General features: G+C 26.7%; 2 protein-coding genes across 4 annotated transcripts; one reads left to right on the forward strand and one right to left on the reverse strand.

The window, feature by feature from the left end:
• Positions 1-27491, forward strand: LOC113549799 (prominin-like protein). 2 transcript variants are annotated; one of them, XM_026951268.1, is made up of 19 exons: positions 1-1021; positions 18708-18978; positions 20087-20207; positions 20321-20387; positions 20462-20626; positions 20703-20827; positions 20923-20946; positions 21244-21536; positions 21592-21747; positions 21829-22074; positions 22160-22397; positions 22470-22559; positions 22631-22858; positions 23036-23194; positions 23920-24041; positions 24103-24153; positions 24223-24480; positions 25268-25378; positions 26233-27491. In XM_026951268.1, exons 1-19 carry the CDS (start codon positions 724-726, stop codon positions 26258-26260), a joined length of 3051 nt encoding a protein of 1016 aa, XP_026807069.1. In that variant the 5' UTR covers positions 1-723; the 3' UTR covers positions 26261-27491. The 2 variants fall into 2 exon arrangements, with proteins under 2 accessions (XP_026807069.1, XP_026807073.1); XM_026951272.1 differs by lacking the exon at positions 20923-20946 and having other exon boundaries at positions 3-1021.
• On the reverse strand, positions 3681-5923 carry LOC113549810 (glycerol kinase-like). Of its 2 annotated transcripts, XM_026951289.1 has the most exons (2): positions 4803-5923; positions 3681-4724 (listed from the first exon to the last, which is right to left on the reverse strand). In XM_026951289.1, the coding sequence occupies exons 1-2, from the start codon at positions 5344-5346 to the stop codon at positions 3745-3747; spliced, it is 1524 nt and encodes a 507-aa protein (XP_026807090.1). In that variant the 5' UTR covers positions 5347-5923; the 3' UTR covers positions 3681-3744. The 2 variants fall into 2 exon arrangements, with proteins under 2 accessions (XP_026807090.1, XP_026807083.1); XM_026951282.1 differs by having other exon boundaries at positions 3681-5919.

Genomic DNA, 27491 nt, shown 5'->3' on the forward strand with positions numbered 1-27491 from the left:
CTGTGCTATAGACCTTATTGTCGTCGGCCCCGTCGTTCGATTGCTTGACGCTTCCGTCGTCGTACAGTACACGGGTACGCGATTCGCCGCCGTAGTGCCCCGTACAACGTGCCACTGTGCCAGCGTACGCCGCGCGCCATTGCAGCAGTGTTGTGTACGATCGTGTCTGTAAACCGGCGAAACGTTATTTTCAAAACTCGTCAATCGTTTTCCGTCTACGACACGGACGTTTTTTTTCATTATTTTTAAGCAATTTCAATGTTGATACTACTAGGCGGCGGTGTCGTTGTTGTTCAAATACAAAAATAATATTATAAATCCGTCGGCTCCCGCGCGGTGTCCGCTAGAGTGCGTGTAATATAATTCCTTTGTTTACCTGTTCGCTATCCCCTGCCGACCCTGCAGGCCGGAGCCCTCAGCAGCTGATATCCCAGGAGTTTGTGATTTGTATCAATATTTTGCCAATAATAACTAATAATAATATTCGAAAATATAATAATTTGAGACGTTAAAGCGCGCACTTAAATCTGCGGCATATAATCTACGGCCGGGGTCTCATCCTCCGACCACCACGGTCCGTGTACTCGTGTGAGTCGTAGGCAGACAGAGACAACTCGAACTCGACGTCGTCGGACCGACATGTGTCCGCTGGTGTAACGGCCGACGGGGATACCCGCGAGTATATCTTCGTAGCGCGTGTGTCTGTCGTGTTCGTCGGCCACGATGTCCGTTGGCGGCCGGTGGGTAGTGTGCGTGGCCCTGCTATTGCAGTTGGCCGCGCGGTCCGAGGGCAACTGGCTCAAGAACTTTGCCAAGCCAAAGCCGCAGCTCAGGCTCATGGAAGGCGTCACCGAACATTTGCACAACGTCATGCCGTACGAACAGGTGCAGTTCAGTAGCCCAAACGTGTCTACGGCGTACGTCAGCTCCACCAAGTTCCAAGCGGCCGGCATGGGACATTTGTACTTCATCACCAATAAGTTTATCCAGTACATACTGAGCGACCAGGCTTTCCCCGAAGGTATGTTTTACTTGGTCGTCATCAATACCGCTTTAACGTAAAGCTGGGTTCATCACACTGCGTCGTTGTGCCGTGTAGAGATAAATAATCCATTCGACTTGTAGGTGGGTAACTCAATACCAACATTGTATTGCCCGTTTACATATCTGTCTGTGTATTAAATAAAACAGAACACGACACAACTTGATGGTTGCATGAACCTGGTTCATCTGTTTGTCTTTTCTCTCCATCGATCGAATTTATTTAAGCACATTTAAAACGTTTTCAAAAAATTAAGTGATACTTACATTGTTTATGTATACAAAACTGTTGTCTTACACTTATCTGAAGTGCAATTTTAAAACTTACAAGTGGGGGAGGGAGGATAAGATGAAGTCTGCCAAAAATAACTATCCAATGGTCAATGAAAGTCTACAATATTACCAACGGGATTAAATGTTAGCATTTTTTATACTATATGTCTCTATGTTATAAATGAAAAGAGTATTAAAATTAATAATTCTGTATTGTATTAGATTAGAATTCTAGCACTTATACAGTTAAAATTGATTACTTGAATAACATATTTTTATATGTAAGTAGTTGTTAGAACTGTAAAAGATCATAGTTTCTTACTTATCAAAAAATTAAAAAATATAATACATTCATTATATTATTTGATAAATGACTGACTAGTGTTTCATTAGCTACATTAAATATTTATTTATTAGAATTTATTTAAGTATCTACATCTAGTTATTGAACCATTAATAATATTAAGTTGATTTTTTTATACTAATGAAACCTTCTTAAATGTACAACCGTAAAACACATATAATTTTATTATAATCATGAAAATTTACTAAAAGATCATTTATCTAAGTATGTTTAGAAGCTGTACAGAAATATCTCTATAAATATGTTGTAAAATAAGTACCTAAATTCAAATAATTGAAAATAATATTAAATATAATATATTATAGCTACAGTGTAGATATAGCTATTTATGTACCTTGGAAATATTAATATTATCATTTTTTATTAACTCCTCAGAACAGAAATAATTGAAATATGATACAGTATCAGTTTACATAACATTCATTTTATGGTTGAGAAGTTACTATGGTCGTCTGAACCAGACCTTGGCATTACTTCTTTTTTTAATAACATTTTCAAATCAAAATCTTAATTTTAATTATTATTTATACTTTGTATTAAAATACCAAGTAAATAGACAAGTAGTAGGTATGTCATATTAATGAAAAATTGAAAAAAAATAATTATTTTAAGACATACCTTATTTTGATACTTCTTGATGAATCATAGTAAAAGTAGGTTAGGTAGGTTTAATGTTTGTTTATTATATTATTTAGATATGTAGTTGTTGTTTTTTTTACTATAATACTCGCATGATAAGTAGGTTCAAAATTAAGGTTCTTTAAAAAAAAAATTTTAATAAATGTAATTAAAAATAATTAGATTAGGTTCTTAAACCGACATTTTGATATCTAATTATTAAACATTTTATATTATATTATTTAAGAATAGTAGGTATTATACAAAATTGTACAGTATTTTTATACTTACAAATTCTATGCACTGTAATCTATATTCCTAAAAGACAAATATTAGAAGTAAATAATATGATTCCTGAATTTCCAAGTCATTATTTGACAATTAAATAAAACAGTACAAATTATTATAACATAAAATTTATATTAATACATACCTAATAATTATATAATATATTTAGGTTGATCATGTCTACATTTTTTCTCTTGTAAATATGCCTATTATTATTTTGATTAACAAAAGTATACAGTCTTTATTATGTGATATTATATAAAACATATTTTTTACTTATATGGTTACACTATAATTACTACTCCAACTAATTTTTGTTAATGATTAAAAAAAATTATTAAATTACTCGATTGTAGAAATTGTTCATTATGAATTATTTTTTGGTTATTATCAGTATAATATTTTGGTTGATACTATCTTTAACAATAGTTGATGTACCCCGGCTAGTTATTTACCCATTTTCAAATCAAGCAGTTATAGCATAACTATGAGATAACTGTTTTGTTACTAGTTTAATAATACCTATTAATAGTATAACAATATCAATTATATTATTTCAATGTCCACTGTACAGTAATTTGTTATGAACTACAGTTATAAATGTATTAAACTTATAACTGAGAAGTAGATAGTGAAATTAAAGATTATTCAAATAATTAAATATGTGATTGTGGTATTTGTATTCTATGGAGAAAAAAAAGTTTTTTTTTTCAATCTTCTAAAGTAGTATATATTATATTATTTACATTTCACATTTTTTTAAATTTTATCTACATTATACATTATACAAGCTAATTAAGTATAATTGTATTACTATTTTTTACAATATTACATTGGCTTTTATATTATAAGCCTTTAAATTTAAATAACAATTAATTAATAGTAATTTAAAATTATTACAGTATAATTTTTATACTACCACCTACATTTAACAAATATTTCTATCTACACTATTTCATTTACTATGATATATATATATATACTATATTTTGTATTTTTTTTGTACATTAAAAATATTCTAAAATAAATAAGTACATATTATCAAAAATTAATCTACTAAAAGTATTCACAAATTATAATAGTTTTAATACAATAGTTCATATTTAGGTAACTTTATTTGCTTTTATATCAATAATCAAAACTTTTTTTAAAATAATATATTAGTTCTTATCAGAAAAAACCATCATACCCATCATAGCTATTAAGTATGCTGTAGATAAAAAGTTCGAACTAAAATTATTATAATTATCAGCTATTGTTTGATTTGGTTGTGGTTTTGTTATCCCAGTACTACGTCTTATAGCTTTTAACCATTTTGAATACCGATTTTTTTGTTCTTCTTCTGTCGTTGTTGGTTTTGATATGTTAAGTGACCACTCGTGACTTCCAAGTTCAATATTTATGACTTTTGCTGCTGCTTTAGCTGAGCCATATATAGCCATGTCGTCAGTCATTTGTGAGCTTATTACATCTATTCCCATGATATCAGCTTGATAACTTAATATATTATTGTAAATAGAATAAAGACCATCTACAAACAACTGAGATGGAACTATATTTGTATCTTTTTCAAATGCAACACATACATCTTTGGTATGAAAGCAAAATGCTTCTAATGCAGCTCGAAGTATATGTTTTTTGTTAGTAAAATGAGTCATACCACATATTATACCCTTGGCATCTGGTTTCCAATGTGGTGCTGCTAACCCATTAAAAGCAGGGACAAAATATACATCGCTTACATCTATGTTTAATGATTCTATTTCTTCATCGCTGTCTACGATTTTCATATTATTCTTTAACCATTCTATTGCTTTTCCACCTACTGATGTCCAACCTTCAAAAGCATAAACTGCTGGTTCTTTATCAATTTTGTATGCTACTGTTGTGATTAATCCATTATTAGATCTTTTAAATTCTGTTCCTATTATACAAGACACTGCACAACTATCACCATAATTACTCATTATTTGACCAGGTTTATCAAAATGTAATCCATAAAGCGCAGCTTGATGATCAGCAAATATTGATCCAATTGATATACCCTTTAAATGTGTTTCTTCTATAGTTCCATAATATTCAGAAGAACTTTTAATTGTTGGCAATAATGAAATTGGAACATCAAAAAATTGGCAAGCGTCTGGAGACCATTCCAAAGTTTTTAAATTCATTAATAACGTCCGAGAAGCATTGGTAATGTCTGTCACGTATAGATTACCTTTAGTAAGCTTCCAAACTATCCAAGTATCTAATGTTCCAAATTTAATATTTTCCATTGAAGCCGGTTGTTTTATAATGTGTTTATTATTAATTATCCATTTTAATTTAATTCCACTGAACATTGATGTTACTTTTGAGCCAGTTGCATCTTCAATGTCATTAAGTGCTTTTGGACAATTTTGTATACAGTCTTGAATGATTGTGTCTGTACGAGTATCGGTGTAATGAATTGCATTGCATAGTGGTTTACTTGATTCTAAATCCCATGCTAATACAGTATCCCTTTCATTTATAATCCCAATTATCTTAATGTTATCTTTAGATAAATTTTGTAGCTCTAGTTTAACTATTACTTCATTAATAGTTGTACATACCGCATTCCAAATATTTTCAGCATCGACTTCAACCCAACCAGGGTATGGTTTTATGAGTTCAATAGGCCTGTATGAATTCAACAAAATATTTCCATTATGATTGAGTATGGAAAATTTGACTATTTCGGATTCAACATCAATTACTCCAATTAATTGTTCATTCGTCATTTTGGCTGTTTGAGATGAATGAGATGATGTCTTGTTCAAAGCTAAAACGTTGACTGCACTCCACAAATTTTTGTATCACTATTATATAGGTACTATTTTCTACTGATTATGCGGATACAGCTGATATCTGTTCTGACTAATGGGTTGAATAGGTCGAATTGTGCAATATTATTTATATATTTCTAAAGTTATTTGCTTAAAAAAATCGTTAATTAACAGTGCTATACCCTATTTGTTTGATTCTTATATATTGAAAGTATTTTTTTATTCTTTTTCTTGAACTTTAGACTTTCATTACAACAGAAAATAAGAATAAAAATTGCTTAAAATAACTCGAATAAAGTTCACAGTGTTATGAAATACGCTGATATCGTTGATATGCGGTATTAGTAATAGCAAAGATAATATCTGAATTCTAGACTGTATAAAGTGATTTATAAAATACGATTATCTAAATTTACTGACCTAATCGGATACTATATTATTTTATGAAAAACAACGACAGTCAAAATAACTCGTAAAATACTAAATAAAAAATAATATTATTAAATTGATAAAGGCGGGGTTGAAAATGTGTTGCAAATGTTGCGATTTTGTTTGTATGATGATAAGAATTTTACACATAAATTGCGTAATAGATAAACATAATTAAAACAAAAATTAAATAAATTTTAATAGAAAAAAACTTATTATCAGACTGCGGATAAATTATATCAGTCAGTAATAAATGATGATAATAATCCACTGGAAATATAATTTTCAAAACGTTGCCACGTCGGAACTATATAGGAATGAAATCATAAGAATGATGACCGTACGTCATCAGTTTCGTACGAATCTGACTTGGCGTGTTTACAATATTTGCTTACTGGTAACACTGTGAGGAAAATTATCCACAACGCACCAAAAAATATAGACGCCGACCTTTGCAGTTTAATTTTGTCTAAAAAGATTTTATAAAAATGTTATATGACCGTTTTGTTGTTCATCCGAAGGCAATAAAACCGATAAAGGTCAAAGGATAAAAGATAATATGTAAAATTTCGATATTGTATGAAATTAAATAATAAACCACGAAATCAACATCGGATGTTACCTTTATGATTAAATTATTTGAACGACCATCCATAAATTTTAAAATTCTTATTTTAATTTGATCGTTGAATTGTTCTAAATTTAATTTCATATTACTGTGTACGAATACGAATAGAAGTACTTATAGTGTACGTGCATCATCCTGTATAGATACAATAAATTTTAAAAGAAAAAGCCGGACAGGATATGGTGAACAGGTATTGGGCACTGGTCCCGCTTCACTTATTTCGCCACAGTATCGTGCATTCGTGATGTATTATTATCATCAAAAAAATTGAAAGCAATGATGCAAATCGCCGAGTTCGAGAAACGATTCCGAATAAAGCTAGCTGACTTGTTAGAGTTTAAATTCGCGCTTGTTATTAACATCTAAAACAATAACAAAAATTCAATACATTATAGTAGGTTGTCTGTATTCTTAATTAACACTAGGAAATTACTACAGAAAATTGAATAATTGTCTCTTTCAGGTGTCCTAAATTTATTGAGTTTTCATTTTGTATTTAATATAACAGGCTGTACAAAAATTTTGATATACGGAAAAAACAAAATAATTAAATCTGAACAATTATAATTTATAAGGTTAAGGTACACTAAACAATATGTACTATAATAAAATACATTTTTAAAATAAAACTTAGTACACAATACATCACTTTGTTTAAAAAATATTTCATTCTGATTGTTTAAATATATAGTTTAAATAATCAATAATTTATGTATAACCCACTAATACTTGAAACATTTTAAAGGAAAAATAGCATTAGTAATTATAATTATAACTTAAAATACTAAGAGGACCTGTGAGTGCGTGCTGTCTCAGTGTGACTAAACAATAATTTTATATTCAGATGAATACATTTTACTGTTTTTTTTTTAAAAAAAAAAAAAAGTGATTTGAATCATCAGAATATTATCCAAGTCCATGTGTATGTTTTAGTTTAAAGGAAAGTTATGATTTTAAAATTGTATATTTATTTGTAAACAATAATTATAGTATAGGCAATAGACGCATAAGATGTCTGTAATTGTTTAATACTTTATATTCCACTTACCTGATATAATAATATTATTACCATTATTATAAATACATACTATATTAAGTATATAATATTATAATTATTGGTATTACATCTTACGGTGATCTTTCATAAACAATTAATTGTTCGTCAACATTTTATTTTATTTTTTTAGTTGAATATTAATATTATTAAAAATAACATTATTTTCTATTTACTTATTGTGCGTATTTAAACAAATAGATGAAATTCGTTTACGTCATTTTCATCGTGAATCTAATATGACGTCATATACAAGCTATAGACGTCTCTATCTCACGTGTATTTAATTAAATGGATACGCGTGTTTTAAGGAAAACCTTGTAAAAGTTAAGACCATGTAATATAAACAAAATAAAGAATGAGCTTTAAACTCCTTGTACCCGTGCGTATTTGTACCCATATGTCAATTGTTAACTCGTGTATCAAATATTAATAGCGTTCATATTTATATACATTTCCGGTTTTATTTCCTTATTATTAATTATTTACTCTCGATAAGTTATTTAAAAATAACAATGCTATCAATGAATGGATATTTTTCGTGTTATTCCTATTACTGTAAATGTACAGAAATAAAATCTGTGCTGTGGCTTCGCTATTATATGACTTTGAAACTGCGCCGTAGAATCATTTATTTTTTTTATTTGCGTCAATACCGTATAAATACTTTTTATAGCCCACCCACTACTCTTTTGGACTGCAGATTGATCGATTAGTGTAGTTGACTTTCTAATGAATATTTTCCATAACTCTGCTGCCTTATATTTCAAATTGTATCTATAGAATCAAAAAATGGAACAACTTAATTAACAGTAGAAAAACGTAACATTTTAAAATACTAATAATAAATTATTAATTATTAACTGAACATTTTTGTTTATACTTTTTAACGATCCATGAGCTAAAACGAAATCGTGCATTAGTCCCCTTCAAAATAATTATAACCAATTTAGACTGTATAGTTGAATTCTATTTAATGTATCTGCAGTAAATGTATAATATGCAATTATAAGTACTTTTGAAGTTATGAATTATGTCTGTTGTAATAATAATTACAATTGCTTTTTGTTTATTAACTTTTGATAAATATTGTATATTATGTTTCGTTTAAATACACATATATACCTTGTAAATAAATTAAATTAATAACAGTACATTTTTTTTTCAAAAAAAATTGTTAAAAACGTATTATTTATTCAACTTATAAATTATTTTTTTTTACAGCTTTCAAATTAGGTATATAAATAATTTGGATTATCTAATTTTATAGATGTTGTACGCTAGAATTAAGTAATAAATATAATTATGTATTTATGATTCAGTTTGATATAACACGATATAATCTGGTTAAAAAAATGAATAGTTAAACAATATGTATGTAGTTATTATTGTAAATATAACTATTTAAATTATAGACCTAAATAATATTAGTGAAATTCTCATTATTGTTTCCTAAAAATCTTGTCTTTTCACACGCCAAGTTTATATAGACAATGCGAATGATGATGACTAATGATTATACGTTTGTTCCAATCTATTAATGATAAGCAATAGGTCGGTAGTAAAAATATTGCGTTGTCACAGATTTACACAAGACTGGTAAATTTTCTATGTCATGAATAGGGTTTAGTTTATTTTTTACTTTTACTAGGATTAGCACAGAACATTTAACTAGACTTGATAAACTGCAATTATAACGTTTCGATTACTACGTTTGTCTATTTTTAATAATATTGTCATACGAGATACAAGTACCTAAATAAATAGTAAATACTCGAAATGATTTAATTTTCAATTTGCATGTCGTTATCAAATCAGTTATAGTTTAATTATACATGTATCTTATTTATGTACATAATAATTAATCTTCCTATAATATTAAAATATTACGAATAACGATAGTGATTAAAATTATATAACGATATACATTTCTAGATTCCAGTAATTTATTGATTAAATTATTACTCATTAAGACCGAGAATCTAACTTCTGTTAATATACATTAACATTATTATAGCTTTTCATGTGATTATCTTATTTCACATAGGACATGTAGTTTATTTGTACAGTATCGGTATCGCTTATGTTTAGAAAACCGGATTTGCCTGACACGACCAATTTATAACAGCAGACAACTATAATAATATTATACACTTGACATGTTATTTTTTGCCTCGTTTATCAATTGAACTCGTTTAACGAAAGAAAATCACGTACGGTACCAGCTGCAGCAGCCGTCACTATTCGCTATGCTAACAATACATAGCTATATAATCGCTCGATTTTTCCACGTATATAACACCATTAAGAACAAAAACTAATATATATGCAACAAGCATTTTCTATTAGTTTTTCATTTTGTCCCACTAAAGTCGTATGTCACTACGAACAATTGTTTCGCAACAATATATCGTTACAAATATTACTATTACTATTACATATTTGCACGAGTATAAATACCTACATATTGCAATTCTAATATTTTTATTTATATTCATTCACTTCGTTCGTGTCTATCGTCATAAAACCGTATCTAAAAATATCGAAAAGCCTGGTGATGTTCTCTCTGACTCCCTCTAATGTTTTTCTATCCCTTTTTAATTAGAGAACATTTGTTACGACATACTATTTAATAGTCAATAGGTATGTTTTTTTACTTTATCTTCTATATGAAGATACTATACTATACCTGTATGATATGTAAGTAGTATCCGATATTTAAGTACAAATAAAACTCTTTATGACATATCGTTTATAGGTTAATATTTATGAGAATTTGATCCTGTCGCCATGAGTTCATGACCTACTTATAGGTATAGTGCAATTATTATTAAGTTATAAAATGAAATCATAATCTCTACACATCAATGATGTATTTGTATTATTTATAACAATTACATTGTGATTATCCTAAAAAGTATACTTTATGTACTTTATGAGATTGCTATGGACAAAACTACATATATATATACTAGTATGCTACTATTTTACTTAACAGTGTCATTAGTTTATACTTTATTACCATATGGATGAATGTTTCTCGTTTACGAGGTTAACCTTTCAAATGTGAACTTTAAAGATGAATGATAAGCATGATTTTTTTCTTTAAACTATTTTACTTATGCAGTTATGCTATGTTAAATTTGTGTATGTATGAGTTTGTGGATTTTGAACGCAGTAAAATAATTTATCTAACTATTGGCGGTGACTATACAAATAATACTGCATAATGTTATAGAATAGAAGAGACTGGCCTGTACTTGTAACGGGTCGTTGAAGTTATCAAATGACTCATCGGGTATAACGAACTCCATTTCTTTGTATCGCACTGGGCAATCATATACAAAGTATTATTCTTACTACTATATATGCAATCTTTATTTCTATTATATTTATATATTGCGCCAAATAGTACTACCATTATAGTTGCAATTGTTTCTTAAATATTTCATTTTGATAATATGTTTGATATTGTTTTATCATCAATCGCAATCTTAATTATTAATAATGACTCTAATATAGGTATATAGTTGTTTATTCAACGAATTATCAAAACAATATTATTCCTATCTATTCATTCCAGATATTATTTAATATTTTCTAAAAACTGCATTTTGAAAAATTAACTAGTATATAACTATTTTTTTATACATTTAATTTAAGTATTTATTGTTATATTTGGATATAATGTAATAATATAATAACCACCGAAAACCAACAATAAAACCAAAAAAAAAAATCAATATTTGATTTGGAATCTATTCCTATGCAAATTGCAGATAGTATTTTCCATGGCCTGCATTCATTTCCAATGACGTGCCAAATAATTATGAAAAGATTGCTTATATTTTTGCATAAACACGACCTTGTCATTGATCTTACTGTCAATACCTAGAATCAGATAAATGTTTTTATCAGCCAATATCGAAGATAATAATTAAAAAATTTTAATTTTATTTTAAGCTTACAATACGGGCGTAAGTCGAATTTATATTTAATATTGATACAATTACAAGTGTGATATAATAGCAGTGGCGTATTTACGGGGGGGGGGGGTATGGGGGATAGATCCCCCCATTGGTCTTTTTTTTACTAGATAGGTTTAATAATATCGTAAATATATTACAGAAATACAGAATAAAATTATTGAAAACGCTACATTTTATTATAATATTGAAATTTTAAGAATTTGGAAATATTATGGTTGATGGCTGTAGTAAATACACGATTTACTGCTAAATATGTATATGATTGAAAACAATTCGTATTGTAAATCGTAAAATTCCGTCAATCGTCATTATTGTTAATAACGATCCAGCTATTATCATGCTTTTTATAATATTTAATAAGCGTTTGGTTGCTATTTCAAAACTTATTGCAAGGTGTAGGTATATATGTATATATAAATAGTCATTCTAAACAATTAGTTCTAATAATTAAATGGTATACAAATAATAAAGAAACTTAAACACTAAATACAAGTTATTATTTATTTTTATAATATTTATTATTGCATTAGTTCATTTTTAATCCAGTATAATAATTCACTATTCATTATAATCGAACACTCACGTTAGTGCCAGTGCCGAACTTCCACCTAGGCAAACTAGGCAGCTGCCTTCTCAGGGTCCAGGCCCCTGACCAAGTACCAAAAAAGAGCCCTTCCTTAGTAGCTATATTGAGACCCTGATGAGACCCTTAAGTTCGGAGCACTGGATAGTCGCTAGTGCATTATTTTTTACTGTTTTGATTTTTCGTCTTATACATATATATTTGTATATTTATCAATAAACACTTGTATAGTATTCTTATGGTTTACTCCATTTTATATAAAAAAAAAACAATGAATAATAAATCTTCAAAACAAAAAATACAGTCTTATATATTTATGTGTAGGTGCTTATTGATAATAAGTATATACATTTTCAACATTTTTGAGAAACGATAGTAATAGTAAATGTACTTCCCCCACGGTAGAGGAAATTATATGTTTGCCGACGTATATCTCTCCCCTAGACAAAATCCTAAATACGCTACTGTATAACAGTGAAGTAAAGTCGTTGAAAGTACTTGGTTAGGTTTGTGTGATAGAAATATTATAGACAACAGAATTTAAAATGTTATGTATTTTTTTATAACATAATATTATAAACATGTTCTGGTGCTGATATAAGCATTTTTTTCTGATCGATTCGTTGATTAATAAATTCGTTACATTTAGATTATGCCCACTGTTATTATTATTATTTTTTAATCAACATTTTGTAACTCCTAGCATCCGATTCATCATTATATAATAATATTATATAGTATAACAATTATCATTACTTTAAAAGAATCTGTATGATTCAATGTTTTGGCGCGCAATGGAGAACCCTACGGACTCATTTTCGTCAATGTGAAACAAATCGTTCCAATACTTATAATTCTATATAATAATATATTCTAGTATATTACTTAACGTATAATCATCTTTAGTTTATTGCTATTATTTTTAAATATTTTTGTATTCACGCACTTCATATTTTACAAATAGTTTAACAGTTTTTTTTTTTTTTTTTTTTTTTTTTATAACAGAAAATATATAATATACATATATGTCATCTGGGATTTGGCTTACTTAAATTGTGTTCAAACCTGTTATTCGTAATTGAATAAAAACCTATGACTCATTTAAATATTTCCATATTAAGTGTCATGACTAAAGTTTGAAAACTATATTTCAAATCATGATGCAATTTAAAATAATACTTTCAGGTTCTCTGATGTTATTCATATTTGTGTATCGTTCAAATGAAAGTTAGGTGGTAATCACAATTGCATAATAAATAAACCGTACGTGAACCCAGCTTGATATTACTTTGTAACACAAAAATATAGAGAACTATAACTTAAGTATAATCATTGTCAATGTCACAAACTATTATCACCTCATTTTCATATTCACAATATTGTTTTTCTTTATTTTAGTTTTATAGTTATATTTCTGATATTTTGTTAAGGTAAGATTTTTCTGTACTACTACTTATCGAAGGGTATTGACGCGTTTTCAATAAGTAAATAAATAAAATATTTTATAATTAAACGTGAACATTAAATGTATTTAAATTAATTTACAAATTTAACATAACTACCAACTAGTATAGCAATACATAATATAGCTGCTTGACTGAGAACAACTAAATTTCTTTACCATGATCTTAAAATATAAATAATATAACTTAACAATTTATATTTATGCAGAAATTTTTATAAATTAAAACTCGAGTATATTCATATTTAACATTTATTGTTTGGAGTTTTTAAAAAGTTAAAATGTACATAGGAACTGTAAAGAAACAAATTATTATGAATATATAGTAAAAAAATGTATATAGATAATAACTTAAATTAATAAAAAATAATTGTTTTTACTATACCTATAAATGTATTTACACGTTATCCTTTACTTGAATTTTTTTAAATGTTTAAATACTATATTTTTCTATATTGTTTAAATTTCACATGAAAATAATGATACCTAATTAAATTATTAATGTAAACATTGCCATGTTTATGATGGTTTTTGTGTTACATAACTCAACAATAACTGTTAATTTTTCGTTTAAATATAAAAAATAAATCTTGATCGATTATATGAATATTAGATATTATGTAGTATTATTTAACAAACAAAGAGGTTTTCGCATTGTACCTTTTAGATTGTTTTTAAGTACATATTCTGTTTATCGTACACATTTAAAACATACTAGAGTTATTACTTATTAAAAAAGAATTATTTCGACAAATTAAATTTAGATCTATTGCGATGTATGTATTTTATGCGCATATTTAAGAGAATTATTTACCGTCAAACACATAATAAAAATTGTATTTTTAGGGTGAATTTTAATTTTTCTTGCAGCACAGCGCTATTGTTGTTTCTTCTGTTCGGTAATTATGTAATTATTTTTATATAAAATAATTTTTAAAACCTTTTTGGCGTATTGTTGAGTTCAAATACCTTTCTGGGCAGAATAGTTTTCTCACTTGCTGGAGCGGCGGTAGTAATTTTTTTTTTTCATCATGGCGTTTATACGTGCGTTGCAAATTTACCCGTGACTGTTATTTGCATGACAAAATAACGTAATTTTCGAATGGATAATTCAGTTAATTGTATGTTGTTGTTTTTTTTTTTTTTTTGTGCACAATCTCTCGCACATACAAACCCACCGACACCGAACCACATTATAATATGGTATTATTGTATATAGGAGGTTAGGTTGGGCCGTTCGTTTAACCATATCTATGGTCATATCATGTCCATCATATTATCATCATAACTTATAGAGAGTATAAATATATATATATAATGTAGACGTATAGTGAAAAACTATATGTATTAACTCAGGTGATTAATCGTAATAACAATATGCAAAGCGTTTCCCAGGCAAATCGATTTTCTACTTACCAATATACGTTTTGTATCAACTTTCACGATTGTATTTGTGGTAGTGGTGCGCCCTCGACGGGAACAAAATGTTTAATCGATCCGATTCTAGTAGATATAATGTGATACGCGTGGGACGATCGACGACAGTTACGTGTCCAGGGAATGATTGGAGGGTTTTAAATGTTTCAATTATCTTCACACATTCCGAAATGATATTTTTAATTAAATTATTAAATTTTGGAACATACAATACAATGTTATGAAATCTCTAGAAAATTACGATTTTACAGTTATTCTGTACAATTGTGTATTGTACAGTTACATTATATCTGAATACAGAATAACCGTATGTTATCATTTTTTTTGTGCGATGACCACGGTTGTTAGCATGACGAAGAGGACATAATCAAATAGCGGCCATCTCTGATTCTTTTAAGGGGTGATTAATAGATAAATAATGAGCAGTATGATTAATGAGTAATAATTTAAATATATTACATATAATATTTTAGTGCTTATTGTTAGTTATACGTCTATAGAATAGACTATACTTTACATAGATGGCAGGAAATAAATCTTAATCGGATTTTGGATGGATAGATAGAAGATAAGACTAGCCTCTAAAAAATGTCAAGTTCGCCAAGCTACTAGTTATAAATTACGATTGGTTTAATATAATTGATAATGAATAAAAAAAAATAGAATCATAGGGCTTATATAAGCAACATTAATTATTGTTGTCTTTGACATACAATCTCATATTCTCGTATAACATTGACAATTTACGTTCAGCAGTTCACATTTAGTTTCGTTAATTTTAATGTTAGAGTGAATTGCTCTATTCTTAAATATATAGGTAACAATGTTACTGTGTTCTTTAGTAGATTTATTTTAATATTTAATTTCTTAAGTGAATTAGGTGTATTGAAAAAAAATCAATTCATAATATATAACAAACTTTAAATTAAATTTAAAATTAAAAATTTCGAAAAAATGTTATAGATAATGTTGTTGCCTATATTTCATAATAGGTCAACTGGTCAAGTTTATTAAAATTACAAATTTCCTTTCTAAATACAAGTTATTGGTCAAGTAGCCAACTGAATTATGTATTTAATGCTCCAGAGTAACAATATATGAGTATAGTGTCAAAAATATTCTCATATATAGGTATATATTCTTTTTAAATATTTAAAAAATTTCATAATAAAGAATGATACAGTTGTCCTGATAATATAATATGATAATAATGTAAACTCTACAAAATGGTTATCTTCAATTTTTTGAGAATAATTAAATAAACGAATATATTTTTTAACTTTTTTACCAAAACATGAAATGTTTGTAGTTTTTGTCACTGTAAATCTTATTAAAAAACCAGAATTATGATTTCGCAATGGGTAAATCTTTACTTTCTGTATAATATACACAATATTATTGAATACCGTGATACCCATTCTGCAGTTCGTCTTCTGTACGAATAGTAATGGAAATCCCCGTTTGATATACAAATCGTTTGGAGAAAGAAATAATAAACTCTTAAGAGGGTAAGAGTTAGGACTGTGAATACACCTAGTACAATCTAGTTCTAGTATACTATGTAAGACAATATTTTAAAATTTACTGTGGTTTTTTATGGTACTGACTTTTTTTCAAACAAACAACCCTCACGTTGTTTAATTGTAAATCATTAACGGCAGATATTAGTTTGTAAACAAATCAGATTTCTAATTAGTTTATGTGTTACATCAAAGGTTATGTGCCAATATTGTGGCTAATTAGCCAATAATAGGATAACACGATCTATGATTTATACATGTATGTCATGTAGGTTCAAAAGATATTACCTAAACACATTTCTTATACGATTATTACTATGTAATAATGATAATAGATCAGTGTTGATTAATGATTAGTATAATTTTCATTCATGTTTAACGTTATGTTATGTTTAACGTTTGTACTTTGCGCTATAGTTAGTGGAATAAATAATTATTGTTCAATGACGTTATTAGCGTAGTCGTGAATGAATTATAAATAACGAATAAATAATTAATGAAAAAAAAACAGCCATAGCAATCAAATACCAGTATCTATATTGAATATCGATAGGTTTATGCATCGGAGCATACATCCTGGATTTTTTCGTAAGTCTGTCGTATGTGTTGTGTGTATGCAGTGTGACAAAACGAGAGTAAAATAAAATAATGAGCCGTGTGCGTTCGTTGCAAGGTTACAGGATTTGATATTCTGCTCTGTTGTATAGAATTAGCGCATTAATCGTATTCGTATTACACCTTTATAATAGCAGGTACTTGTGGATTAAAAAAACAATGTGATTTGTTAAATTAATATGCTCATTCTCTTTTTATTTCTCAACAGTGCAGTTATTTAAAATGTGATTTTTGGAATTATTTTGTACGCTCAAAGACGACCCCAGTTACGCCTATGGCAATGACAAATTAATCTATTGTATATGTGTAATATTAGTATAAAAAACTATGAATTAAATTGATATTATCGTAATGAGATGCCAAAATGTCTCTCCAAAACCCACATTCGATACGATATGCGTTGTAAGGTATCTGCGTAATAATTATTTTAAAAATATAACATAACTACGTGCAATAAGTTACAATAATGCTATGGTTGAAAGAAAATTCAAATCGAAAAACCTTACATAGAAACAGCCGCCGTTTAATTTTTTTGTCCAATGTCTTCCAATCGAGGTTGTAACTTTTATCTCCCCTCCCCCGTATCTGATAGTTCTACCGCTCATTTTAGGCGACACTGTTCTACATTGTATTATGTAGTATTAACTTACTATACCAATGTTTATAAATATTAATATTTATAAATTTATAATCAATAACTATACCGGTAAAATTGAATTACAGAATTAGAATACCTACTTATTATCAATTTATTAAAACTTTTTGTCTAAACTCTATTTCTTATGATATACATTTGTACATGACTATTCAATTCAAAAAAATAAAATTAAAAAACAATACTGATGTTTCAACGTTTCAAGGTTAACTAAAATAAACAAATACACGTGTATTGTTTCGTATACAGCGTTGTTGTGATAATGATTAAAAATTAATGTATTCTAGGTTTTTCAATTTGAATTGTCGGGTCAAATTATTTTAATGACAATTTTTTTTTTTGATGGCCTATGAAATAGGTTTTCCAAGTTAAATAAATTAGGCGTTTGGGGTAATTATATTTAACAGCGAGGAATATGAGATATTAGTTATATGCACAATGTCATCAAACGATATTATTTGGGTAGTTTTAATTAAAAATTACAAAACTTTAAAAGCTTGCATTTCAAATAGTTGTAAAAGAGTCTGTTTATATTAAATATACACACCATAAATCATCGTTCATACTTTTAATTTTTGTGACTGTCCCAAGTTATTTTAGTCAGTTTCAAAGTAGTAAGTAACATTTTTAAATCAAATTCTTCGCAATAAAAAAAAAAAAGGATTTTTTGTGATTCAATTATGATTGTTGAATGTACACCCTTGATGCGAGGAATTTCCAAAACACGTTTTGTGGACATATATTTCAATGTAGATGATGAACTATTAAATGTGAAATACACATTAAGGCATGAACAACAAGATGTCATTTTGACAGTTCTAACAATTACCTTTTTTATTGTATGTAGCACGTGTATAATATGTCGATTGTTGACATTTAAAACTTAAGTCTTTTTTTAAATATAATGTATAGAATTTTAGTAATATTATGTCGTTTATTTTCAGGATTCATTGATGTGGAAGGTGATAATACGATTCAAATCGATTATTTATCTCATGAATGGCCGATATTGGTAAGCCATTACTGGGCAAGTGCTACCGTGTTAGTTGCTGGACTAGTGTTTGCTGTTTTAATGCCACTTATTGGACTGACGTTATGCTGTTGTCGTTGTACTGGAGGTTGTGGCTCTCGGTCTCAACCATTTGACGCCAAATACGATTCATGCAAAAGACAGTTTTATGGCATAATACTAGCTGGGCTTACTATACTAATATCGTGAGTCCGCATACTTTATTCCTATAGCATGCCACATATTTATTATTCAATATTCATCATCCTATATTGGTAATGCAAAGTATATTTATATATTAATTTTATAATTATTATGTGATTAGAGTCTATAAATATACATTAATATCTTTTTTTTAGATTATGAGCAGAACGATGATTTTTATTGATTTTAAGGGTGGTTTTTGATAGTGAATTGGGTCCAGTTGTTACTCCGTCATGTATTCGGTCGAATGATAAAATTTAATGTACTTCTAAAAATAATCGGGAGAAAAAGAATATGAAAAAACGTGAATTTTTATAATAAACTAGTTTTTGATAAAATCGATATTGTTTATTTGTAGTAATTAAATAAGATGTTTAAATGATAATTGAAAGTGATAAATAATAACAAAATTTAAGCTATCAATAGGCATTATACATACATTTATTTTTCTATACATGATTATAAAAAGCAATTATGCTTAACCAAAAAGCTTAAAAGTTTTCAACAGTAAAAATATTGATCATAATTTTATATGAGCATTTAAAGTTACAACAATTCATCAACGTCGAAAAAGTTATTGAATTTTTTTGTAGTAAAAATTTTTATAAAATTTCAAGATTTCAAGATTTATTTCAAGATTTCTTGTTAATTGTTAACAGAAACCTAAAATTCTGATTAATAAAATGTTTTTACATAACAAAAAATGCTATTTGCTTTTGGCAAACAATAGTTAAACCACCTACCATATTACTTGTAGAAAAATAAATTACTCATAGTAATATAAATATGCAACTTAATATCCTTAAAAATATAGGCTGACTGCCTTGCTCAGAATCATTTTTAATCAAGTACGATGGTTTTATCATTGAATTCAAATTGAATTCGTACATAATATAGATATTTAGTGACTTACATACTTATAGTAGTGATCTATTATACAGATTTGATTTTTTTTTTATTATCTGTTTTTTCATTTTTAACTAGCATAAATAAAAATAAATAATTTATAATACTTTTACCAATGATATATACTTTCTAAATAATTATACGATTAATTGTCTAATTTAAATATATTTATACTTAGTTATTAATAAATTAATTTTATTTTAGATTTGGCGTTGTTTGTACATTTGTGAGTAATGAATATTTGGAAGACGGTGTTAAGGAGTTACCATTAAATGTTAAGAAATCTTTAAATGATACCAGACTGTTTATAAATAATACAAAAAAAGTAAGAAATACCTCTTTATTCTTAAAAACTAATATAAGTATTATATTCATATAAATATGAAATACTTATGTATTGTACATTTGTAATATATTATTAATTGTCTAAATTTTTAGGAAGTTGATAATTTATTAGTTGTAAACTTTGATGAATTGGAAGAAACACTTTCAAATATATTGGAAGGTAAAAAAATAGTTTTTAAAATAATTAAACAGTTATTAAATTTTGATTATAAAAATAATAAACATATATTACAGCTAGTGGTGAAATTGTTAAAAAAAAACTTGGTGATGTTTCTAAAGCATCAGTTTTATCTAATTTAACTGCTGTTGTAAATGGACTGGGGCTCATCAAACAAGATCTTTCTAATGTAGATTTATTGACTCGTCAATTACAAGAAACAGCTCTGCAATTAGATGCTGGTATGATCCTTTATTATTTTAATTATTATCACTTGAAAAAAAGTCCATTATGAATGATTATTTAATTTTTTTTTAGCCTTAAAGGAATGTCGATCAATAATAATGAAAAAATTGGAGTCATGTCGATTTGAACGTACTTGTCGTGATATTTTAAATCGATTCAATATTCAAGATCTTTCTTTAGAAGCAAATTTTAGCCAGGTAAACAAATATTGTGATGTATAAAAAATATTATTATTATTATTATTAACCACTTAATGTTTCAATCTAAAATTTTGTTTGCTTACCATGGATAGATATTAGACAATGATCTTCCAAAGGTAGGTTATACAATTCTTGGTATTTTTAATATGTCTGTTATCATATATTTTAGAAAAAATGAATAACATGTTGTTCATATCATAAATATCTATATTGTTCTATAATAATGTACTATAATATTTATTAGTATAGTGAAACATCTATTAATAGACATCTCTCAATAGTGGACATTTTTTAATTCCCTGTGGCTGTCCACTATATAGTAGTTTCACTATATTAATATAGTTTTAAATTTAACTAAATACTTAAATAACTATTATTTATTGCTAATATGACATTCAAATTTATCTTTATAGTTGCCAAATGTAACAGCTACCTTGAAGAATATATCTGATTTTATTACTGCTGATATTGAGGAAGAGGTAATGAAGGGTCAGCAACAATTTGAAAAAGTAAAAACTATTATACAGAATGCTGTTAATGACAATATCCCAGAAATAAAACTGAATATTCGAAAAGTGGGAAATGCTATTAAAGAAAATTGTGTAAAAGTGGATAGAGTTCTAGATCGTGTAGATTCTACAATTGCTAATTCATATTCCCCGACAGAACAAGGAGAAGGCCTATTAAAAGAATTTTCACCTTATCGGTAATTAATTTATACCTGGAATATTACAAATATATTAATTACTTTTTTTTTTTAGATATTATGTTTGCTTGGGTGTAGCAATTACACTGTTTTTGATTTTGATTTGTCTAACTCTTGGATTATTCTGTGGATTTTGTGGTAGTCGACCAGAAGGTGGATATCGTGATGATGATTGTTGCAATAAAGGAACAGGTGCCTCATACTTGATGATGTATGTCACCTTAATAATATCACCTTGGTTTTATTTAAACGTAACAATAAATATATTAATTGTCTTAATATTATGTTATAGGGCTGTATGGTTAATGTTTTTGTCATCAGCATTTTTGATGATCATTGCTTTGTTTTATTTTGTTACTGGTGTCACTACAGATCGTATCATATGCGAACCATTGCAAAACCCTACACCTTCAAGGGTTTTGAACATAGTAAATCGTTTGTACGATGTATCTGCGATTCATAAATTAGATAATCAACAGCAGCCTTATTCAAGACCAACACCAATCAATAATGATTTTAATATTAGTTCTATAATTCGGTAAATACAATTTCTAAGTACTAATTAACCTACATTTGAGGGTTGTAATATTTTACATTTAAAAAATAATATTGTTCATTTACAGAGATTGCCATCGTAACATGAGTTTATTCCAAGTTTTAAAAATGGAGAGACTTATTGATCTTAACAAAGTTTTAGAATATCCCACTTCTTTTGGTATTGATGAACATATTGATCAATTAGTATCAAAAATAAAGTTAGAAGGAGAAATAGTAATCTTAACACCTGAGGCAGAGAAACAATTAATAAAATTATCTAAATCACCTCTATCCAGTATTAATTTCCCAGCATACACGCATATTGTAAGTTTTCATTGAAGCTTTTTTTTTAATTCTCTTTGATCCTAAAATTTAACAACATTTTTCTGACTATAGCTTGGTGAGAAAATAACATCAATTGATTTGATCCAACTTGCTGATGCATTAAATCAAACAGCATCTCAATTGCCAATGTCGAAATCAGAAGTATGTATTTTGATTGACTAATTAAATTTGATAAAATATTAACTCTTAATAATCATAACATTTTATTTTAGGTTAAATTTTCACTAACAAATCAAGCTATGTACTTAAAGGTACATCAGGCACAACAAGTGGCATTAATGTTAGATATAAGTCAACGGTTAGAATCCACTGCTAATCAGCTTCAAGAACATTTACGTTTTAATCATTCTTCGTTGCGCCATGCAGTTGAACATCTTCTAATTGAGGTCGAACAAGCTCAAAAGTATTTATATAATGAAGGGCCAACAATAGTGACTAAAGTAAGTAATACTAACTATGTTAACTTGATTACTATTTTATTATATTTTTTAATTTAACTAATATTTATGAACTTTAACTCGAATTGTAAAGATTTGTGTTTTTATTTTATTAAAATATCTTCAAATACTAAATTATAAATACTGTTATTAGTAGTAATATAAACTGATGTTTTCCAGCTGGCAAAAGAATTTGGAGAAGAATTTAACAAACACATAGATCAATATTTACAAAGAATTGTTAATCAAATTAGAGAAGATGTTGGTAAATGCTGGCCCATGTCACAGGCTTACAATGCCTCTATTGTTGCTGGATGCCAAAAAATACTTAATCCTTATGTGAGTATGAAATGATCATAGAAATATACAAGATTCAAATTTTTAGTTATGGACAACTAATATAAAATGTACGGTCTCACATTATTTTACTTAGTAATGGCATAATATTAAATTCTTCAATAGAATAAATGTCTATGAGGGACATTATTTATATTTTAAAAGGATATTATTAGTCACTAAGTAGAAGATAAATATTCTATAATAAGCTTAGAAATGTATTCTAAAAATGTAAATTATAAAAAAATATCATCTATTTTTTTACATATAATAATAATTTACATAAATATATATGATTATTACCAGCCTTTTATACAATATGTTGTTAGTCATAACTAAATTTGGTAGATTTGTCAAACATAATTTATTAATTTATAATAGCCATTAATCTATCTTTAAAGACAATTTTATTAAGTGTGTATAAAAAATGTTAATATAAATTAATTTACCGATAATATAGAATTTCAAAATATAATTTGTATAAAATTAGATTATCTATAAATTGTATATAAATCATTATTTTTCAAAAAATTTTAATAAATAACATTCAAAATATTTATTTTTAATATTGGAGTACATTTACTTATTATTAATTTCCTTTAAATAACTGCTGTTATTGATAAATAATTTCATTTTTAAGATGTTTCACTGCATACAATTTTTAAAACCAGATTTAATTATTAAATATAATATAATTTATTTATTTATTTATTTCAATATTATTATAGAATGGTTTCTGGATGAGCGTTGGTATTTGCTCAATACTCTTCATGCCCATTATAATTCTTTGTGTAAAATTGGCTTCGCTCTACCAAAAGTCAGATCCCTATCCGGGTCCATTAGTTGAAGCGTAAGTGTTGGTGTTGTATCCTTAAACTTATTTTAATTTTAATTATGTTTTGATATTATAGAGAATACTTGTATGATGCATATACAGACCGTGAGAATATTCCATTAGCAAGGTAAAGTATTTTATTTTTTAAATTTACTTAATTTATTTCTCATTAAATAATATATTATTGTTTATTTAGTTCAAACAACAAGAAAAAAAATGCACGGAATAAACCACGTAAAAAAGTGACTACTGCTCCGTGTGGAAATCGATCATCAAGTATACCTATAGGCTATGAGAATATGTCCAACCCGGAAATTGCTGTTAACACATCAGCTACTGAGAGTCGTCATCCTGGACATGGAGGTTCAGTTGATTATAGTGCTCATCTTGGGCGAGCCAATATTGTAGTGCCTACTACAAGCCCTTCAGGTGGTTTACCTGAAGCACAACCAAAGTATGTTGTATAGTAAAATATTCTGCTAAATTATTTTGTTCAAAAAGATGTTGTGCTTATATTTTTTGTGTATTTCACAAACACAACAAATAAATTTAATTCAAATCAATTAATACAGTTTAATAATTAATGCTTTTGGAGTAAATTGACCTATTACAAAATACCAAATTTAAGAACTATATCAATGACTAGGTTGTCTAGTTAGTTTTTTTCAATATTTAGTTTTAATTTTAAAAGATCCTTTTTTTTTATGAAGGCTGGTTATAGACTTAATTATAAGTGTAGAAATATTAAAAAAAAAAAATTAACTTCAATGAGGTAATAGCTGTAGCTGTAGTAGCTATAAATGAATTTGGAATAAAGAAAGAAATATAATTGATAAACTGATTATTGAGTTTAAAATTAAAATTAAATAAGATGAAATATTAAAAGTACATTGAAAGTGCTAGAGATTTTTTTTTCTCAGATAACAATAAAAGTATTGTCAAAACAACTGATATGAAAACTCAAATTTTTAATTTGTTAATAAATCAAAATATTACTTAAACTACAAACTGTATTGATTGTATGAAACATAAATCTGTATTATGCATAAACAAGATAAAATCTTTAATACTACTAGAATTTAAACCTAATTATAAATTGTAATCTTGTAGCCACAATACGTTAAATACGTAAAGCTGTTTGGCTACATTATGTATGTAACAACTAATATTTGTATATGTCTTTTTAACAAAACTTTTCCAATAATAAGTTGCAATAATTATTTATGTAATTATATTTTAAGGCCTACCTGGGACTTCCCAAATGGTGGACCACCTCATTATCAAAACCCGATCTCATCTGAGTATGAACGCCCTCCGCCATATTACTATCCTGGCCCTTCTGGACCACCAGGGTAAGTAATTAATTCTACTTCACTGTCACAAAAGACACAATGATAAAAAAAAATTGTTTTTTTTTTTCACAATTTGTATGTTAAACATTACTTAGACATTGCCAATATTTATCTCACACCATATTAATTAAAAACCTTAGTAAATAATAAATGCACAAACTTAAGGAACAAAATTTTTCAATTATTTAAATAAAACATTATAACTGTGAAAGCTACAGTTCAAAAATTGTTTAATAACAATCTGTTATTTTGTTAATCAAATACATGAATTAAACATGTATACTTAATATGCTTAGAAGTTAAAATGTTTAAAAAAATGTATCATTATTGATTTGATGTGCCTTTAAAAAAAACACTGTGTGTATCTACTATAAAAGTACCAAACGTTTAAATTTGAAATACTTTTAAATCTGCATAAAATATATTATTTGATTTTAAGCAGTCATCAACAGTATTTGACATTCAAAATAAAATAATTAATTAAACGTAAGGCACTTATAATAGCACTTGAATGATTGTCTTACATTAAAATAAAAAATAAGACACCCTTTATGTATTTTCAAATTATGTATTTTATTTATTAAAGTTTAAAAATTTGTGTCAAGAACAATTGTTTTTACTTCAAAATTTGATTATTTCTACTAAGAATAGAAAAATATTTTAAAAATATGATTTATAAAAGAGTATAAAATTCTAAATTACCAAAATGTTATTAAAAAAAAATGATTTTATTTTATTTACAATTTTTTCCTTAATTATTATTATCCTAAGTTTTAAATAATAATGTAGGAGAAAGTTTTTCTATTCAATATTACCATAATATAAGTATAAATATATATTTTTTTTAATTACAGAGCTCCACCTGAATCTCAGTCATCATAAACTCATCAATTACACAAAACTTAATCCATTACAATAAAAAACCTTTTAAATTGAGAACTGACTACAATTCAAGAGTTGTGACCCTATTTTTGTTTAATATAAAAATTAAAATTCATATCTGACTTTTGAATATTGACTCCGAATGTATTAACTTAGTTGATTGCTCTCTTTATCATTAAAATAAGATTTTTTTGTTTAATACAAATATTTATTAAAATTAAAATTAAAACACATTTACTTTTGCCATTGCGCTCAAAACCAAAAAAAAAAAACAAATCTATATTGTATCATTCCTTCATAATACTGCCTTATTTATTCATTGTGATCAATTATTTTTTTATGTTTAATAAATAATTTTTTTATTCCCAGTTATTCTAAGTTTATAAAGTAGTTTGAAATTGTTATTTAAAGACTAGATAATAGCTCATAAATACATTATCATGTTTCAATTAGCTTCATAAAATTCCTTGTAAATATAAATAGAATAACACATTTAGCAATTTATTATTTTTTTTTGTAAATATTTTAAATTACTATTTTATTTAACCGATAAAATTAAGAAAAAAAATAGATTTAATACGATTAGTCTTGAAGAATAATGTTCAGTTTAAATCTGAACATCATTTTAAGTTACAAAAATCGTTAATTATATTATATTTTTTTTATTATTTTTGTGGCAATATAAAGTTAAACTAGTCATCGTGTGACAGATAAACATCAGATTATGACGTAGACTGTATAGATCTTACAAACAAGTACTGCTATTATTTGTCCTCAAATATTTTTAATTATAAAAATAAATATTATTATAATAAATTGTACAATATTCAATTATATTCAATAAGATTTATCATATCTATACGTCTAAACATTTTTTAGTGGATATCATATTATATTCGATATATTAGATTAGAAATAAATTCTTTACAACTTAGTAAATTAATGAAAATCAATGAAGACATTTAAAATTATATTGATATTATGTGATCTTACTCAGCTACTAACATTAAAAGAATCATGTGTGATTTATTATTCCTTTGAAAAGCCTGATTTTTTTTTAATTATTTAATTGATAACATAGTAGTATTGTTAAAAAAAAATACGTAATATTATATATATATATATTTTTTTTTTTATTGTATGTTTCGTATTCTCTGTTGATGTGTAACTATTGACTTGAATGAGCATTAATTATCATGTAATTAACTAATAAACGTGAGTATTTATGTCT

The sequence above is a fragment of the Rhopalosiphum maidis genome, chromosome 4 (assembly GCF_003676215.2).
Source record: "Rhopalosiphum maidis isolate BTI-1 chromosome 4, ASM367621v3, whole genome shotgun sequence".
In the NCBI taxonomy this organism is placed as follows: Eukaryota; Metazoa; Arthropoda; class Insecta; order Hemiptera; family Aphididae; genus Rhopalosiphum; species Rhopalosiphum maidis.

Excerpts from the sequence above, each read along its gene's own strand:
- LOC113549810 (XM_026951282.1), bottom strand. The coding sequence starts at position 5,346 with ATGACGAATGAACAATTAATTGGAGTAATTGATGTTGAATCCGAAATA.
- LOC113549799 (XM_026951268.1), top strand. The coding sequence starts at position 724 with ATGTCCGTTGGCGGCCGGTGGGTAGTGTGCGTGGCCCTGCTATTGCAG. Across the intron at positions 24,481-25,267 it reads TTACCTGAAGCACAACCAAA|GCCTACCTGGGACTTCCCAA; the intron begins GTATGTTGTATA and ends TTATATTTTAAG. Across the intron at positions 25,379-26,232 it reads GGCCCTTCTGGACCACCAGG|AGCTCCACCTGAATCTCAGT; the intron begins GTAAGTAATTAA and ends TTTTAATTACAG.